The 18156-nt window shown below is 45.6% G+C and overlaps 1 protein-coding gene across 5 annotated transcripts in view; it reads left to right on the top strand.

Annotated features, from left to right (window-relative positions):
* LOC119973540 (G patch domain-containing protein 2-like) overlaps nt 1-18156 on the top strand; it is a 321685-nt gene that overhangs the window by 37803 nt on the left and 265726 nt on the right. For all 5 annotated transcript variants that reach the window (XM_038811829.1, XM_038811837.1, XM_038811847.1 and 2 more), the window contains exons 3-4: nt 1464-1525; nt 17367-17549. In XM_038811829.1, the coding sequence (XP_038667757.1) occupies nt 1464-1525; nt 17367-17549 (245 nt within the window). The remainder of the gene's footprint in view (nt 1-1463; nt 1526-17366; nt 17550-18156) is intronic.

Below are 18156 nucleotides of genomic sequence, written 5' to 3'. Positions count from 1 at the left end.
TGTTAAGTGAATTCAAGGTCAAAGGAAAATTAGATTGTTCTTAAAGTTGCATGCATATAAAGTTGCATGCATAAAAAGTTATGTTATCTTGGACTGAGACTGGATAAAATGCTTCCATGATAGTGTGTGAATAAAAATCCACACTATATTTTCTGAAATGCTAGGTAGGTTGAGCATGCTGTACATGTTGATACTCTTTGGCTGAAGTAACATTTGTTGGTCATTTAAACTTTTTTGTGAAACAAAATATATTCGCATTGTTTGCAATATTAAATTACATATTTGAACTAACTGGGTGACACTGGAAGCCTAATGTTGTTGGATGTAGGCATATGATAAATCTTAGTTTGAATGTGTATATTAAATACATAATTATAAATTGAGTTACCCGTTATTCATGTATTATATATACTCTGAATGTTGTTGAAGTAGATTACAGTCACATAATATCCACAAAGTTCCTATTATAACAATCGGACATATCTTTCATTGTTTTGCTGCTTCATTAATCAACATTGGGGCAGCACGGTAGCAGAGTGGTTAACACAGTTGCTTCACAGCTCCAGGGTCCCAGGTTCGATTTCCGGCCGGGTCACTGTCTGTGTGGAGTCTGCATGTTCTCCCCGTGTCTGCCTGGGTTTCCTTCGGGTGCTCTGGTTTCCTCCCACAGTCCAAAGATGTGCGGGTTAGGTGGATTGGCCATGCTAAATTGCCCTTAGTGTCCAAAAAAGGTTAAGTGAGGGTTACTGAGTCAGGGGATAGGGTAGATTTGTGGGCTTGAATAGCGTGCTCTTTGTAAGGGCTGGTGCACACTCGATGGGCCGAATGGCCTCCTTCTGCACTGTAAATTCTATGAACACAAAATAAAGTGCTTTATGTGGGATTGCTAAAGGCAGTGTTAAAGAGAGGGTCTACTCGACAGGGTTTTGTAAAATTTGGATTATTAACTCTGATTTCCACAAAGTTTGTTTTTTTTTTCCAAAGAAATGCATTTCTATTTATCATTTGCAAATAGTGCTGCTAAAAGTAATAACATCTTCAAGTAATTCTATTTCATGTTTTGAAGAAAGGCTTACAATGCTTTTGATGAGAATTTGCATTTTATTTTGCCCTGATTGAGCAACATTGTACCTGGATCAAGCCGAATAACATGGCATAAGAAAGAAGAGGGAAACATTTGATGGAGGCAAATAATGAAATGCATCAATTGTATCAGCACCTTGCTGTAGCCACATCTGGCTTTCTGTCAGTGTCCCATTAGATTCCCGTGGTTTTATGTGGCAAAAATAATATGCTCTGTAGTTAATGGAATCATGATATTTGCAGTTTGATTCAAAAAAGTCATCTTATTTTGCTCAGATCTTTGTCAGGCTTAACTTCCATCTGACTGCTGCCTTGTCTCTTTAAAATTTTACGATTTGGAGATCAATTGTTCTTTTGATCTATTCTTTTTCTTATTACAGTGAATCCAGCAGCCTCAGCAGTAGTGATGCTGGCTTGTTTACCAATGATGAGGGAAGACAAGGTATTGATACTTTTATTTCCTTCTTTAATGAAACTGATAGCAAATACAATTTTACATTTCATAACATGGTATCTAGTCTCATTGTACTTTTTTCTTCAAAACTTAAATTTACGGTAATACACTTGCTGAGAATAAGTTTTTAACTATATTTTATGGTTGGGGAGGAGACGAGAATGATGTGGTTGTCTTGAAGTAAAAGTTTTTATTCGTTTCTTTTTCTTTTCCTTTCCACTGAAAGGAAAGCTTACAAACAAATAATTTAGATAGAAGATATATTTTGATTGAACAGTACTCTGGACAGTGACTCGCAACAGCTAACTGTAATAAAAATATAACTCTTCAACATAGAAGTATATTGGTCAGGTAGTCTATTTCTCCACTGCTCCACACCCTCCAATATTGTTCTCTCTCTCTCTCTCTCTCTTTCTCTTCCCCCCCCCCCCCCCCCCTCCCCACACACACACACATGCAACCTCAGCTGCATAAAAATAACACTGCACTACTTACTCTTCTTCCATCTTTCCAAAATTGGGAATATGTTTAGAATGTTTTTTCCAGGTAGCATACCTATCTGTACACTGGCACAGATTCCCACTCATGCAATGAAATAGTCTGTCAAACGTTGCACAAGCAAGATGTCTAGATCTAATGACCCAGTCTGAGAAGGATCTCTACATCCAATTAGTGATATTTAGGTGCTGATTAATGTAAGATGGATAATTTCATAGGGTGCCGATTCCCCTCTTTATTTCACAATGGTGAAAAATTGTTGATCACTTTAAGGCTTGTTTTTAAATGACAACTAAGTAGAATGTATTTGCAAGGGTGTGGCTGGGCTTGGAGGAAGGCTGGTCTAATTGAAGTCCATGGTTTACTAGGAGAGTGGAAATCGGAGGGCCAGCCAGCCAGGCCACTCTTGACAAGCCTCAACACCATTTGGCAACATTGATTGGTGTAGGTGACAGTGTGAAGATACTCCATAAGAGGAAAGTGGATCAGAAAAATGCCCCCTTCCCTTTACAATAAAAAAACTCCATATAAGTTAAATACCAAGTGACGAAGAAGGGGTGTGAATACGTTGGTGGTTTTCTCATGTATATCATAGGATAAATTGTGCAATCCTATTCTTGCAGCGGGAAACTGTATTTGGGAAACAATGTGGATCAGATGAATGATCACATTGTAATCACCGTTTTCCAACCTGCATTCCTTGTGAATGTGGTTGGCTGATTTAGAAAGGTGTGTGTGGGAGATGAAGTAATGCAGAAGTGTCTTGTGTGGAGCATAAACACTGGCATAGACTTGTTGCACTAAATGGACTGTTTCTTGCTTCTTGCTACAAACTATATGTAATTCTTTGTATCCCCCAAATGTCAGTTGTTGTAATTGGATTATATGTTTCTAAGGTTACATACCAGGTACTGGACCACAGCTACTTTCACCTTTATTATATTGTGCAAGTACTGTTTCTGTGATACTGTATAATTTTAATGTTAACACTCCTGATGCTGCAAATTGATCCACAATCATTGTTGCCGTGGACCAGTGTTAGGCTCTAATTCCAGATCAAATCATATTGTTGGACTCAATGAGGATTGTGCTGTCCCCGTTCAGGCTTTCATGGATCTTTCTGCAAGATGTTCTGTCTTGTGAAGAATAAGATAATCATTCATCAACAAGTATAATTTTAATGACAAAGTGTTAATGACCATTTTTATGTGACTACGTTAACTAAGCGTTTTAAAAGCTTAGTTCTGTAAATTTCAATTTTTGCCCCAAAAACGATGATGTCTACTGAGTAATTCAGTATCTTGCTCAAAGAAGTGCATTTCAGACACATATCGAGCTGAATTTTCACTTGAGTTGGGGAGACTTATCATAGCTTATCATAGAATTTACAGTGCAGAAGGAGGCCATTCGGCCCATCGAGTCTGCGCCGGCTCTTGGAAAGAGCACCCTACCCAAGGTCAACACCTCCACCGAATCCCCATAGCCCAGTAACCCCACCCAACACAGGGAAATTTTGGACACGAAGGACAATTTATCATGGCCAATCCACCTAAGCTGCACAGCTTTGGACTGTGGGAGGAAATCTGAGCACCCGGAGGAAACCCACGCAGACACGGGGAGAAGATGCAGACTCAGCACAGACAGTGACCCAAGCCGGAATCGAACCTGGGACCCTGGAGCTGTGAAGCAATTGTGCTATCCACAATGCCACCGTGCTGCCCTTTTCGGAATGGCAGCCAAGATTCGATTCTGGGATTTCTGGCCATGTTCCCAGTGCCCCGATTTTCAGAATGGGATAAGGGCGTAGGTTATTGCGGGTTGCGAGCCTGCACCCTGCAAGTCAGACCTGACTGGCTCTGTTGTGGGGGATAGATTTGTGCATCCCATGCAATTTTTGTGGTGTTCATAAGATCACAGAATCCCTACAGTGCTGAAGAAGGCCTTTCGGCCCATTGTGCCTGCACCGACCCGTTGAAATGTCACCCACCTGGGTGGAATCCCTGCAACCCCGCCCAATTTAGTATGGTTAATCCACTTAACCAGCACATCTTTGGAAGGTGGGAGGAAGCCGGAGCACCCAGAGAATGTGCAAACTCCACACAATCACCTGAGGTCGGAATCGAACCCAGGTCTGTGGCGATGTGAGGCAACAATGCTAGCCACTGTGCCTCTTATTTTGGACCAGCTTTTCAAGGACTTGTGGTTCACGGCCCTTCAAAGGTATTGTGAACCATAGTCTGGATGAGAGAACCTTTTGAAAACAAGTTCAAACGGTTGTATGTACGCCCCTAAACCCACCCGCTGTGGCTCCTTATACCATCTCTGCCAAGATATGCCGCATTACCCACCCCCAATAGCCCCTCATACCCTCCATGATAACCTATGGCATTACCTTTTTAAAAAAATGTTTCCAATTAAGGGCCAATTTAGCATGGCCAATTCACCTACCCTGCACAAGGGCTGATATAGCTCCGTGGGCTAGACAGCTGATTTGTGATGCAGAACAAGGCCAGCAGCGCGGGTTCAATTCCCGTATCAGCTTGCACGAATAGGCCACGGAATGTGGCAACTAAGGGCTTTTCACAGTTACTTCACGCTTGTGACAATAAAAGGTTATTATTATTACTATTATTATTATCATCTTTGGGTTGTGGGAGTGAGGCCCACGCAGACACGGTGAAAATGTGCAAACTCCACATGGTCAGTGACCCGGGGCTGGGATCGAACCCAGGTCCTCGGCGCCGCGAGGCAGCAGTGCTAATCACTGCCCAACGTGCTGCCCCCTTTGGCACTTCCATGCCCTCAGTGCAGGACCACTGAGCCGTATGATAACAATGGCATGTTCATTCATAAAGATTGCTTTTACTGCAGCCCGATTTAAAAACGTTAATCAGCCAGACCCTTTTAAAGTACCAATAGCTGATACTGCAGGCACTTGAGAACTCTTTGATCTTATGTAAATAAATATTGTGAAATTAATAGAATAGAGAGCCAGCGCTACCAACCAAGCACAATTTTCCCCAATTGTGGCTGAGTGCTCAGGTATCCATTACTCTTTTTTGAAACAGCTGGATGAGAGTCTAGTATTTTTTTTTTAATAAACAATTTTATTGAGGTAGTTTTTGGCTTTGTAAACAGTTACAGACATCAAGAGAAAGAAAGCAAAAAAGGCAAAAATGTGCAAACATCCACGTACATTCAATACTTCAATCGTAACATGCTGCACAAGCCCGCTCCTCTCCCACTGGTACTACCCGCCATTTTATCCCTCCTACTCTACTCTACTCTACCCCCCTACCCCCACCCCCTGCTGACGCTCACTCTCCCGCAAATAAGTCAATAAATGGTTGCCACCTCCGGGCGAACCCTTGTACAGATCCCCTCAAGGCGAACTTAATTTTTTCTATACCCAGGAAACTCGACATGTCCGCAAGCCACAACTCAGTCTTCGGGGGCTTTGAGTCCCTCCACGCCAATAGTATTCGTCGCCGGGCTATCAGGGAAGCAAAGGCCAAAACATCGGCCTCTTTCTCCCCCTGGACTCCCGGGTCCTCCGAAACCCCAAAAATTGCCACCCCTGGACCCATCACCACCCTTGTTTTTAGCACCCGGAACATGACGCCCGCAAATCCCTCCCAGTAACCCCTAAGCTTAGGGCATGCCCAAAATATGTGAACTTGGTTCGCTGGTCCTCCCGCGCACCTAGCGCATTTGTCCTCTATCCCAAAGAATTTGCTCATCCGAGCCACCGTCATGTGGACCCGGTGAACGACCTTAAACTGGATCAGCCCGAGCCTGGCACATGTCGCTGTCGAATTTACCCTACTCAGGGCCTCTGCCCACAGCCCATCCTCCATTTCCCCACCAAGCTCCTCCTCCCATTTAAGTTTCAGTTCCTCCGTCTGGGACCCTTCCTCCCTCTTGAGCACCTTATAAATATCAGAGACTCTACCCTACCCTTGTTTCCACCCCCCCCCCCCCCAGAGACTATTCTGTCTTGGATCCCCATTGGCGGGAGGCATGGAAAGATGGGACCTGTCTACGAACAAAGTCCCGCAACTGTAGGTACCTAAAATCATTTCCCCTTACCAGCCCAAATTTCTCCTCCAAGCTCCTCAAACTCGCAAAGCTCCCTTCCAGGAACATATCGCCCACCGCCATACTCTAAACCCCCCATCCATACTCCCGGGGGCAAACCGATGGTTGTCGCAGATTGGCGCCCAAACCGCCGCCCCCGTCACCCCTACATGCCTCCTCCACTGGTCCCATTTCCACAGTGGCGCCACCACTACTGGGCTGGTGGAGTACCTGGCCGGCGGCAGCGGTAGAGGAGCCGTGACTAGGGCTGCCAAGCTGGAGCCCCTGCACGAAGCCGCCTCCACCCGCTCCTAGATAGACCCCGTACCCACCATCCACTTCCTTATCATAGCGATGTTGGCCGCCCAGTAATAATTAATCAGACTCTGCCAAGCCAGCCCTCCCTCGCTGCGGTTCCTCTCCAGCATCGCCTTCTTCACCCGCGGGGATTGTCCCTCCCAGATAAAGCTCATGATCATCCTGTTAACTCTTTTGAAGAAGGACTGTGGGACAAAGATCGGGAGGCACTGAAAAACAAACCGAAATCTAGGGAGGATTGTCATCTTTACAGTCTGCACCCTCCCTGCCAGCGACAGCGGGAGTGCATCCCATCTCCGAAACTCTCCCTTCATTTGCTCCACCACCCTGGCCAAATTTAACTTGTGCAGCCTGCCCCAGTCTCGTGCCACCTAGACTCCCAAATACCGGAAAGTTTCCTCAACAAACCTAAACGATAGCCCTCTCAATCTGTTCTCCTGGCCCCTTGCCTGTACCACAAATATTTCACTCTTGGCTGTATTTAATTTGTTTCCTGAAAACTGGCCGAACTTCCTCAACATTCCCAGTATACTTCCCATCCCGGCCACTGGGTCCGACACGTACAGGAGCAGGACGTCTGCGTAAAGAGAGACCCTATGTTCTACCCCACCCCTCATCATCCCTCTGCGGCTCTCAGCGCAATTGCCAGTGGCTCTATGGCCAGCGCAAACAGCAGCGGGGAGAGCGGGCAGCCCTGTCTGGTCCCTCGGTACAGCCTAAAGTACTCCGACACTTCTCTGTTGGTCCAGACGCTGGCCCTCGGGGCCTGATATAATAATTTGATCCAATCCACCAGTCCCTCCCGAACCCAAACCGTCCGAGCACCTCCCATAGATAGTCCCACTCCACCCGGTCAAAGGCCTTCTCGGCGTCCATCGCCACCACTACCTCCACTACCGCCGGGGGCATCATTATCACATTAAGTAATCTTCTCAGGTTGGCCGCCAGCTGCCTACCTTTCACGAACCCAGTTTGGTCCTCCCCAATCACCTCCGGTACGCAGTCCTCCATTCTAACCGCCAGTACCTTTGCCAGGAGCTTGGCGTCAACATTAATCAGGAAGATTGGCCTGTAAGACCCGCACGCCTCCGGGTCTTTACCCCGCTTCAATATCAGTGATATAGTGGCTTGCGACATTGTCGGCGGCAGGGTCCCTCTGTCCCTTGCCTCATTGAAAAACCTCGCCAAGACCGGGCCCACCAGCTCAGAAAACATCCTATAGAACTCTACTGGGTATCCATCCGGCCCCGGGGCTTTCCCCGACTGCATGGCCTTTAGGCCCCCCAATACCTTCTCCACTCTAATCGGGGCCCCAGCTCATCCACTCGCCCCCCACCTACTGTTGGGAATGTTAACCCGTCCAGAAACCTTTTCATCTCCTCCGGTTCTTCTGGCGGCTCCGAAATATACAGCTTGCGATAGAAGTCCTGGAATAGCCTATTCAATCCTGCCGGGTCCTCCACTTTGCGCCCCTCCCCATCCATCACTCTACCTATTTCCCTGGCCGCCTCCCTCCTCTTGGGTTGCTGCGCTAACAGTCTGCTAGCCTTTTCCCCATGCTTATACACCACGCCCCTTGCCTTCCTAAGCTGTTCCACTGCCCTACTCGTGGATAGTGCCCCCAGTTCCACCTGTAGTCTCTGCCTCTCCCTGAGTAAAACCTCCCCCGGGGACTCCGCGTGCTCTTCATCTATCCGACCAATTTCTCTGACCAATCTATCCATCTCTGCCTTGGCTCTGTGGGCCCCAATTGAAATCAGCTCCCCCCCCGCACTACTGCCTTTAGCGCCTCCCACAGGGTCGCCGCTGAGACCTCCCCCGTGTCATTCACCTGCAGGTAATTTTGCATACACCTCCGAAGCCTCTCACAGATACCCTCCTCCGACAGCAGTCCCACGTCTAGCCTCCATTGCGGGCGTTGGTAGCTCGCCCCCCCCCCCGATCTGCAGGTCTACCCAGTGAGGGGCATGGTCTGAGATAGTAATTGCCGAATATTCCGTGTTCTTTACCTCCCCTAAGCAATCCCTGCTTAGTACGAAGAAATCTATCCTAGAATATACTTTATGGACGTACGAGTAAAACGAGTAGCCTCTTCCTGTTGGCTGTCTGGCTCCAGGGGTCCACTGCCCCCATTTGCTCCATAAACCCTTTCAGCTCCCTTGCCATTGCTGGGAGTCTCCCCGTTCTGGGACACGACCGATCCAAAGCCGGGTCAAGGACCATGTTAAGGTCCCCCCCCCCCCCATTATTAGCCTGCGAGAGTCCAGGTCCGGGATCTTCCCCAGCACTCTTTTAATGAAGTCCACGTCATCCCAGTTCGGGGCATATATATTCACCAGCACCACTCTTCTCCCCTCCAGTCTGCCCCGTACCATCAGGTATCTGCCCCCCCTGTCTGCGGCTATGCCCTCCGACTCAAATTGCACCTGCTTGTTGATCATGATTGCCACCCCCCCTGGACTTCGAGTCCAAGTGGAAGACCTGGCTAATCCAGCCCTTCCTTAGCCTGGTCTGGTCAGACACTTTCAGATGTGTCTCCTGCAACATAATTACGTCCGCCCTCAGAACCCACAAGTGCGCGAACACCCGCGCCCTCTTAACCGGCCCATTCAGTCCCCTGACGTTCCAGGTAATCAGCCTGGTCGGGGGAACACCCCCCCTCCCTCCCTCCCTCCCCCACCACCACGCTGGTCAGCCATAGCCTTTCTCAGGCCGGCCCCCGGCCCGCCTGTTGGCTGCCTCCACCCTCGACCTCCTTTCCAGTGCCTATTTCAAGTCCCTCCCACATCAGCAGAACAACCCCCCCCCCTAACAACATCCCCCAATACACCCACCCCTGCCATCCACTGGCTGTGATCTCCCCCCCCACCACCTGACTCCCTTGACTAGCCAATCTGCTAGCCCGGTGACTCAACACTCCGGCGCCTTCTCCAACCCACTGGAGCAAACTCACTGGCACAGGAAGGCATGGACGTAAAGAAAAGAAAAAAAAACAAAAAAAAACCCCCACCCCACGTCCTTGGCCCCCCTTGCTGACCGGTCCCCCTTCGTTAAAAAAACCCCAAACCAATGTCCATGAACAAAGGAAAGAGTCCCAAATGTTCCGCTTGGCACCTTTGACCCAGCAAACCGTTGACCAGCAGTCCAGGCCCATTCGGCGTACCTTCCCACGGTAGTCCTCGGGCCCTAATTCGCGTCCGTGGGGCCTCTTTTCGGGACCAGCCCCTGATCCCTCGCAAAGTCCATCGCTTCTTCAGGCTCGGAGAAGTAGTGGTGTTGACCCTGGTGCGCAACCCATAGACGAGCCGGGAACAGCAGACCAAACTCCACGTGCTTCTTGAACAGCACCTCCTTGACATTCTTAAAGTCTGCTCGCCGCCGAGCCACCTCCTGGCTTAGGTCCTGGTAAATGCGGAGGACACTGTTGTTCCACGCGCTGCTCCTGGCGCTCTTTGCCCACCGCAGCACCCACTCCTTGTCCACGAACCTGTGGAACCTAATCACCATCGGGCGGGCGGGGTCCGCCCGGCCGCCCCTGCCTCGCCTGCACTCTATGCCCCCTCCAGCTCCGGCGGTCGCGGAAAGGCTTCGGCCCCCATCAGTTGCATCAATAGGTCTGCTACAAACGCTGCGGCATCAGCTCCCTCAGCCCCCTCCGGGAGGCCGACCATCCTCAGGTTTTTCCTGTGGGCTCTATTCTCCAGCTCCTCCACTCTGTCTAGCAATCTTCTCTCGCTCCTTCAGCCTGTCAACTTCTAGCGCCGCAACTGTCTGCGCATCCGCCTGCTCCTCCACCGTTTTTCCCAGCTCCTTAACTTTAACATCTTGCGCATCCAGCCTCTGGTTCAGCTGATCCACCGCTTTCTGGATTGGGTCCAAGCTGTCCCGCTTCATCGCTTCAAAACTGGACTTCATTACCTGGAGCATGTTATCCAGCGCCTGCTGGATTGCTGAGTCCGGGGTCCGTGTGTCCACCATCTTAGGTTCCAGGTAGGTTTCCTCAGGTCCTTGTCTCTGTCCCTTTTTCTCTCTTTTCTTCTGCCTCCTGGACTCCCGCTGTTCCATGTGCCGCAGCCCGCTCCTCAGCACTTTCGCATCCGCCTTCCTTCAGCTCCGTGGTCCCGCTATCGCGGGGAATCAGCCCCTAAACGCCCGCCGGAGTGAGAGCCTATCGAATGTGCGGCTCACTCGGACATCGCCGCCACCGGAAGCCCGTCTAGTATTCTTTTAAGCATCGAAGATTTATTTGAAGTATTTAAGATGAAGCATGGAGTTGACATGATAGATAAAGATAAACTATTTTCTATGGTAGTGAAGTCCAGAACAAAGGGGCATATCTTAAAATTCGAGCTAACTTTTGATGTAAGGAGGGGAGGGACCTGATGCTCTTGCTTCTGACTGTGATCCCCACACCATGGCTCCCCTCCTGCTATCACTCGCCTGTGGCCTGAGTTTGAACAAAAATATTTGACCATGTGTTGTATTGGCAGCAACTACCTGCCATTCATTAGAGCTGCTGGTTAGCAAGTCGCTTTGGGTGGGAATTTTGTGTTGAGGATCCTTAATCCGGGTGAAGACCCCATCACTATCTACTTACAAACCTTCCCTAAAAGAGGAAGTGCAGGGCTCTTATCGGCTCTGTAACTGGCGAGCGAGACCCCCATCTTCTGTATTAAGAACCGCCCAACAAGTGAAGAGGGTACTCAGTAGGACACATACCTCCATCACATTGTGGTAACGATATTACAGTTACGCAGTTCTCCCTTGAGACTTTTTCTGCATGGTTGATGCTCTGTTTTACGATTCCCAGTAAACCAAAATAACCAAATTCACTTAATGACCCCTAAATGACAAAATTATCAAGAGGATTCAACATTTGTTAATGGATCCTTCAAAAAAAATTCCACGATCCTGATCCGAATCAGCATCTTCACCAAAAATTAATCACTTCTCCCTTGGGTTAATACCATTTATGTGTGCCAAGCATCATATAAATCTGTCCATCAGATTTCAGATATATTGTTCACAAACAGACTAAAAGCTGGAGTGAAAACATTACCTCCACCCATCTTTAGTGGCGGAGGTAACAATAAACCAAATGGTGCACATATGAAGAGGGAAAAAGAGTGAAAAGTAAACAGATGGAGGAGGAGCTGAAAATAGTGAAGAATCCGAGACAATTATAGCAAGACAGTAACTCTTTTAGTTTTATCTGAGTAATACCATGAGAGATCATCTGGTTTTTATTTGGTTCTGTAGTTTTCCTTTGATTTTTACAATTAAAATAATAGAATTGTTGAACAGTTAACTTTTGTAGTTGTTATAGCTGTCGGGAATGCCTGAATTTTAAACACTAATCCTTCTCGAGTAAATTCACCAATTTTGGATTCCTAGAGAGCAGAGATGGGTCAAAGATAGGGCACAATTGTACAGTAGCCCTGTCTTCAATCTGCATTTCCTTTGAGCACTTGTCTCTATTGGGATTGTGAGATCAGTAAACTTGCTGTTATTATTGATTGTTTTGTTTGATGATTTTAACTTTAGTTATTAACTCTCAAAATAAGTAACTTATGCAAAATTGAACAGAAACCATTTGGTTTCTGTACAATTTTGCATAAGCTATTTATTTTGAGAGTTAATAACTAAATTTTCAGTTCAAGTCTTGAAAACTGTGGCTAAACCTATAATACAGTTGAACAATTCTGACTGCAATATTGCAGGGGAATCTACATTGCAGAGTAGTCTATTCTAATAGCGAATAGACTTCTTTCCCCATAGAAGCAGGAATTCACAATATTGCATTTTGATCTCTGTCTGCTCCAGATATTTTTTCAGCAGCAACAATGACCACAGGAATTTGCAGGGGGTTCAGAGCATGTTTCCACTTGAAAATGTCCAAAGTGGAAACATGCTCTGAACCCCCTGCAAATTCCTGTGGTCATTGTTGCTGCTGAAAGAATAAGGAAAGAGACTGAGGAGAAAACAGCAATAAGAAACAGAATTCAGTTGGAGATTGTGATTTAAAATTTTTGAACTCCATTTTGAGTCCAAATGTCTGTTTGGTGCTTAGAGGAAAAATGGGGTACTTTTCCTCAAACATATTTTGAGCTTCATTAGTATTGTTATGATTCCAGTTGATGTTATAAATGGATGGGAAAATCCCGAAATGGAATCCTGGCTCAAAAGACTTTAGAAAAATTTTATGAAAAATGGCTGGGGGAACAGAGTCACGGGACCACTAATTAGTTTGAACAACAAGAGAAAAAATTATCAAACGTGATAAAATTGGATTATGTTACAATACTCCTTAATCCCCCCATATCTTAAAATCTGTGTGTATTTGTTCAGATAAACATGGATTACAGAGTACATCTACAGCCACAACGGTCTCATTAACAAACAAAGTTGTTTTTAAGCACACAAGATGACTATGATAAGACGCACTCCTCTCCGAATCCATGTGAATTTCTCCTCAAAATGCCCCCAGACACTGTGAGCCACCTTGTCTTTCTGAACACAGGCTTCAACACGAGTGATTTAAAATTTCGCTTTCAAAAGTCGCACTTTTAAATTTTTAAATTATGCTTTCTCTCTGCAACTTGCTTCAAGGTTTCATTTTCAGGTTTTACACCTCTCCCTTCTTAATTAGCTGGACTTTAGATTTCCGGTATCTGTTTTCTTAACTATTACTCCATGGTGTGGCTTTTCCTTCTAGCAAAGCTGAGAGACATGTTCCCTCTTTAGCCTTCTAAAACCAACTGCTTTTAGCAGAGCTGTGGGGGCTGCCTTCTCTCTCACTACCTATCTGCAGCTGTAATCAGATTAGCTAAGCTAAAACATTAAAGCTTCTCAGCCTTACAAGGCTCTAGTTGCTGAGCAACTACTGCTAGTTTATTTACTCTTCACACCGTAGCCCTCTCTGAGCACAATAGAGGCACAGATAGAACTGACCAACCCCCACACATACAAACATCTTTTATCCAGCATGAATCTTAATTACTCTTTCAGGCATAAAACATTAAATTAAACCAATTTAAAAACCATACCTTATTTATAATGTTTACCAATACAAATATAAATCCCTGAAAACCACCTTTATTTTCCTAACAGTACATTATAGTAGTTTCGAGTGGAAGCAAGATCCAAAATTGAAATGACAAGTGTCCTGTTGAGAAGACGGGAAGGAAAATATATATTCATGTCAATCTGGCTACTTTTTTTTCAAAATGGACAATGGCTTTACCCTGAACATGACTTGTACCAGACAAATGTTTAATCTTAAAAAAACAACAGGAAACTTGTTATCTTTAAAGGGGGGGGGGGGGGGGGCTACTGCCCTGTGACTGCAGAAAATCAAATTCCAAAGATAATGCTCCAACACCCTTTTACATTTCTACGGCAGAACTCTGGCCACAGATATTGTATGTCTGCAAGGACCAACAGGGATCTGAACTCCTCTATTAAGCCTGTAAAAATGTAGGATCTGGGAAAAACATCCTTTGTCCAAAATCCAGGAAGTAAAGTGGAAAGTATGTCAAATGACCTTTGCAAGCTACCGGAATCTTGTGGAACTGAACCTAAGCAGTACTACTGGAAATAACGGAACTCCTGTATCGATGCGTTTAAGACTAATTAATCACTGTGTGCCTTCTTTGGTTGTGTATGTTCTTGCTTCTGGAAAGCCAGATTACCTTGCAAAAGTTTCAGCCTCCAAACCTCTGAAGGAATATAACCGTTGGACTTCTGATTCTGGACTTATGTGAAATCATAACTCTTATTTTTAATGGTGGTCTTGCCACATACCCTTTTCATTTCCTCATCTCTCTGCAAAAGGAGGGGGACCACTTTTTGTGTTGGTGTAAAATAAACCAACTCTTCAATATTTTATTATCTTAAGTTTGCTGTGAGCAGACAGCACTGTGGGCAGCGAATATAGTATACTAAATTGAAATGAATACAAATACATCACTGTTTCGCTTGGAAGGAATGTTTGAAGCCTTGGATAATTGATCTCCAGTATGTAGATGGTGCATATATGTGTGCTTGCTTAAAAACCTGAACTCTAGATCATTGTAAACTCCTTCCCTGTAGCGTATGAGAAAATAGACCACTCACTAAACACCTGGAAAACTAAGTTTCTCTTCCAATGTGCTCCCACGGCATAACTACTGGCACCCCTCTCCACCATCAATTAAAATAAATGGTGACCTGGGAAAACGTAGATCAATTTCCATATCTTGGGGTCCTCTCCATGAAAACAGAATTAGATGACAAAATTCATCATCGCTTCCAATGTGACAGAACCGTCTTTTAAATGATTGAGAAAAAGTGTATCTGAGGACTAGGTCTTTTGACCTGGGACTAAGGTTGTGGTTTACTAGGCAGCAGTGATCCCAGCACTCTGATATGTTTCAGATACTTGGGTGATATGCTTCAGAGATTTGGACAACTTAAGCAGTCATGTAAGCACTGGGGAAGTACCGGCAGCATTGTCTTCATAAGATCCTCCAAATCCAGCGGCAAGTCCAACAGCAGCATCCTCTTTAAAGCCCAGTATTGAGATGCTAATCACTCGGCTGTGCTGTGCAGTACTGTATCTAACACCAGACTCCTACAACTGCTCTACCCGGAACTCAGTCATGACAGGATACTCCCAGGAACACAGAGAAACACTCCAGCATCCCATCTCTTGGTCAAACAAATGGTGGTGAAAGATCCGTTGAATATGGAGGCTCCTGGGTGGAAGGTGATGATGAGGGAAACCCAATCATAATTCTTTGAAGGAGGGGAAGGGATGGCAGCAGAAGTGTGTGAAACAGATTGGACATAGTGGAGGGCCCAGTCAACCATTCTGGGAGAGGTGGGGGAGACCTTGGTTGAGGAATAAGCAAGACGTATCTGAAATGCTAATATGGAAGGTTGCATCATCTGACATGACTTGAGATGGGGAACCTGGAAGAATTAAATAGAGCTTTACAGGAAGTGGGGTGTGAGGAAGTGTAGCTAATGTCACTGTGGCTTGTAATGAATATTATCCGATAGCCTTTTGTCAGAATGGAGATAGAAGTCAAGGAAGGGAAGAAAAGAGTCCCATCCCTCTACGCATCAAATCCTCACTAGAATTGTCTCAAAGATTTCTGCCTCTTGAATGAAAAGTGGTTGCTGTGGGAACCTACAGGGATTCTAGCTATTCCTACCTTTATGTGGAGCATTCCTTCTTCCAGTCCAACCCGGGCCTCCCTCAATTCTCTCGCTCTCGCTCTCTCTCTCGATAGTAGTGAGGACTGTCAGAGGATACAGCAGGATTCAGATAGTTTGGAGACTTGGGCGGAGATATGGCAGGTGGAGTTTAATCCGGACAAATGTGAGATTATGCATTTTGGAAGGTCTAATACAGGTAGGGAATATGGAGTGAATGGTAGAACCCTCAAGAGTATTGACAGTCAGAGAGATCTAGGTGTACAGGTCAACAGGTGAATGAAAGTGGCAACATAGGTGGAGAAGGTAGTCAAGAAGGCATATGGCATGCTTGCCTTCATTGGCCAGGGCATTGAGTATAAAAATTGGCAAGTCATGTTGCAGCTGTATAGAACCTTAGTTCGGGCACACTTGGAGTATAGTGTTCAATCCTGGTTGCCACACAACCAGAAGGGTGTGGAGGCTTTGGAGAGAGTGCAGAAGAGATTTACCAGGATGTTGCCTGGTATGAAGGGCATTAGCTATGAGGAGAGGTTGAATAAACTCTGTTTGTTCTCACTGGAATGATAGGTTAAGGGGTGACGTGATAGAGGTCTACAAAAGCATGAGGGGCATAGACAGAGTGGATAGTCGGAGGCTTTTTCTCAGGTTAGAGGGGTTAATTACTTGGAAGCATAGGTTTAAGATGCGAGGGGCAAGGTTTAGAGGAGAGGTACGAGGCAAGTTTTTTTTACAGAGGGTAGTGGGTGCCTGGAACTCTCTGCCGGAGGAGGTGGTGGAAGCAGGGACGATAGTGATGTTTAAGGGGCATCTTGACAAATACATGAATAGGATGGGAATACGGGCAGCACGGTAGCACAAGTGGATAGCACTGTGGCTTCACAGCGCCAGGGTCCCAGGTTCGATTCCCCGCTGGGTCACTGTCTGCGCAAGTCTGCACCTTCTCCCCATGTCTGTGTGGGTTTCCTCCGGGTGCTCCGGTTTCCTCCCACAGTCAAAATATGTGCAGGTTAAGTGGATTGGCCATGATAAATTGCCCTTGGTGACCAAGAAAAAAAGGTTAGGAGGGGTTATTGGGTAATGGAAAGAGGGTGTAAGTGGGTCAGTGCAGACTCGATGGGCTGAATGGCCTCCTTCTGCACTGTATGTTCTATCTATCTATCTAGAGGGATACGGACCCCAGAAGTGTAGAAGATTTTAGTTTAGACAGGCAGCATGGTTGGCACAGGGTTGGAGGGCCGAAGGGCCTGTTCCTGTGCTGTACTTTTCTTTGTTCTTTGGTACCCTAACCACTCCCAGAACAAAACGTTCCACTTCCCTCATTTTCCACACCCAAGACCCTATCACAGACCTTCCCTTTTGTTCTTCCTTCCTCCTCTTATTTGTTCAAAGTCTATTATACTTCTCTTTTTCTCGACAAAGGGTCATCAACCTGAACCATTAACTCTGTTTTTCTCCACAGGTGCTGCCTGACCTGCTGAGTATTTCCTGTATTTTCATCTTCTACCACTATACACTTCACCGTCCCTTTCACTTCTTATATATTTGAATTCTGAGATTTAAATAGCATAATTTTGTTCCCAACAGTATATCAAAAGTAGCTCTTAGATGTTTTGAGCATTTTGGATACCAAGCCTATGCCAAGTTATGGTGCTTATTTGTTTGGCAGAGAATGTATTGTACAATATTTCTTTATATATAAATGTACTTCTTTTAAGACTTGAGTTTTGTGTTAAAGGTGACGACGAACAAAGTGACTGGTTCTTTGAGGGTGAACCTGGTGGAGCATGTGGCATTGCTGGGATCATTCCTTGGTGGGAGCAAGATGATGCTCTGGAACTGGAGAGCGAACTGCCAGATCCAGTATTTGAAAGCATCTTAACTGGCACTTTCCCTCTCATGTCGCAAACAGCCCATAGAGGTCAGTACCATTCTTGCTTCCAATTGCAGATGTAAGGCTAAATAATTTTACTTAAATAAAAACAAAATACTGTGGATACTGGAAATCTTAAATAATTTTACTTGTTTGCTTGACAGGAGAGTTGCCGTTGGTTCTGAACTGTAAAGGTTTAGACTGTCAGTTTTAGGATATTTGAAATGTGCTAACTTGGGACTTTTTCTTTCCTTTTCATGCCATTGCCAAATGTATAATTGCTTTCGGAAGAAAACAGTTTGAGTAAATTTGCTAGAATCAATAGATGGAAGCAAGATAAAGTACAAAGACAAAAAGAAAATGCTTTCTTAATATATTTCAAACTTTGCATATTGTTATTTGATACAAGTATATTTTGTTAAATTACTTAATGCTTTATTGTTTGGCAATGCATATAAGTTTATCAGAGCATGCTTTCAGATTTGATGTTCTGGTTTCCTTTTAAACACTTTTCTGTGTCTAAGCCAATTTTTTTACAAAAGTTCCCACACTTGCTGCATAACAATTAGCCCCTTGACTTAACCTTTTTGTAGTTTTTCGACGTACAGTAGAATTTTGTGCATGTACTGGGCGAATGAATAAAATTGCTCTGACA

This window comes from Scyliorhinus canicula, chromosome 1 (genome assembly GCF_902713615.1).
Source record: "Scyliorhinus canicula chromosome 1, sScyCan1.1, whole genome shotgun sequence".
Classification (NCBI taxonomy): domain Eukaryota; kingdom Metazoa; phylum Chordata; class Chondrichthyes; order Carcharhiniformes; family Scyliorhinidae; genus Scyliorhinus; species Scyliorhinus canicula.
This window is presented reverse-complemented; position numbering and strand designations above follow the sequence as displayed.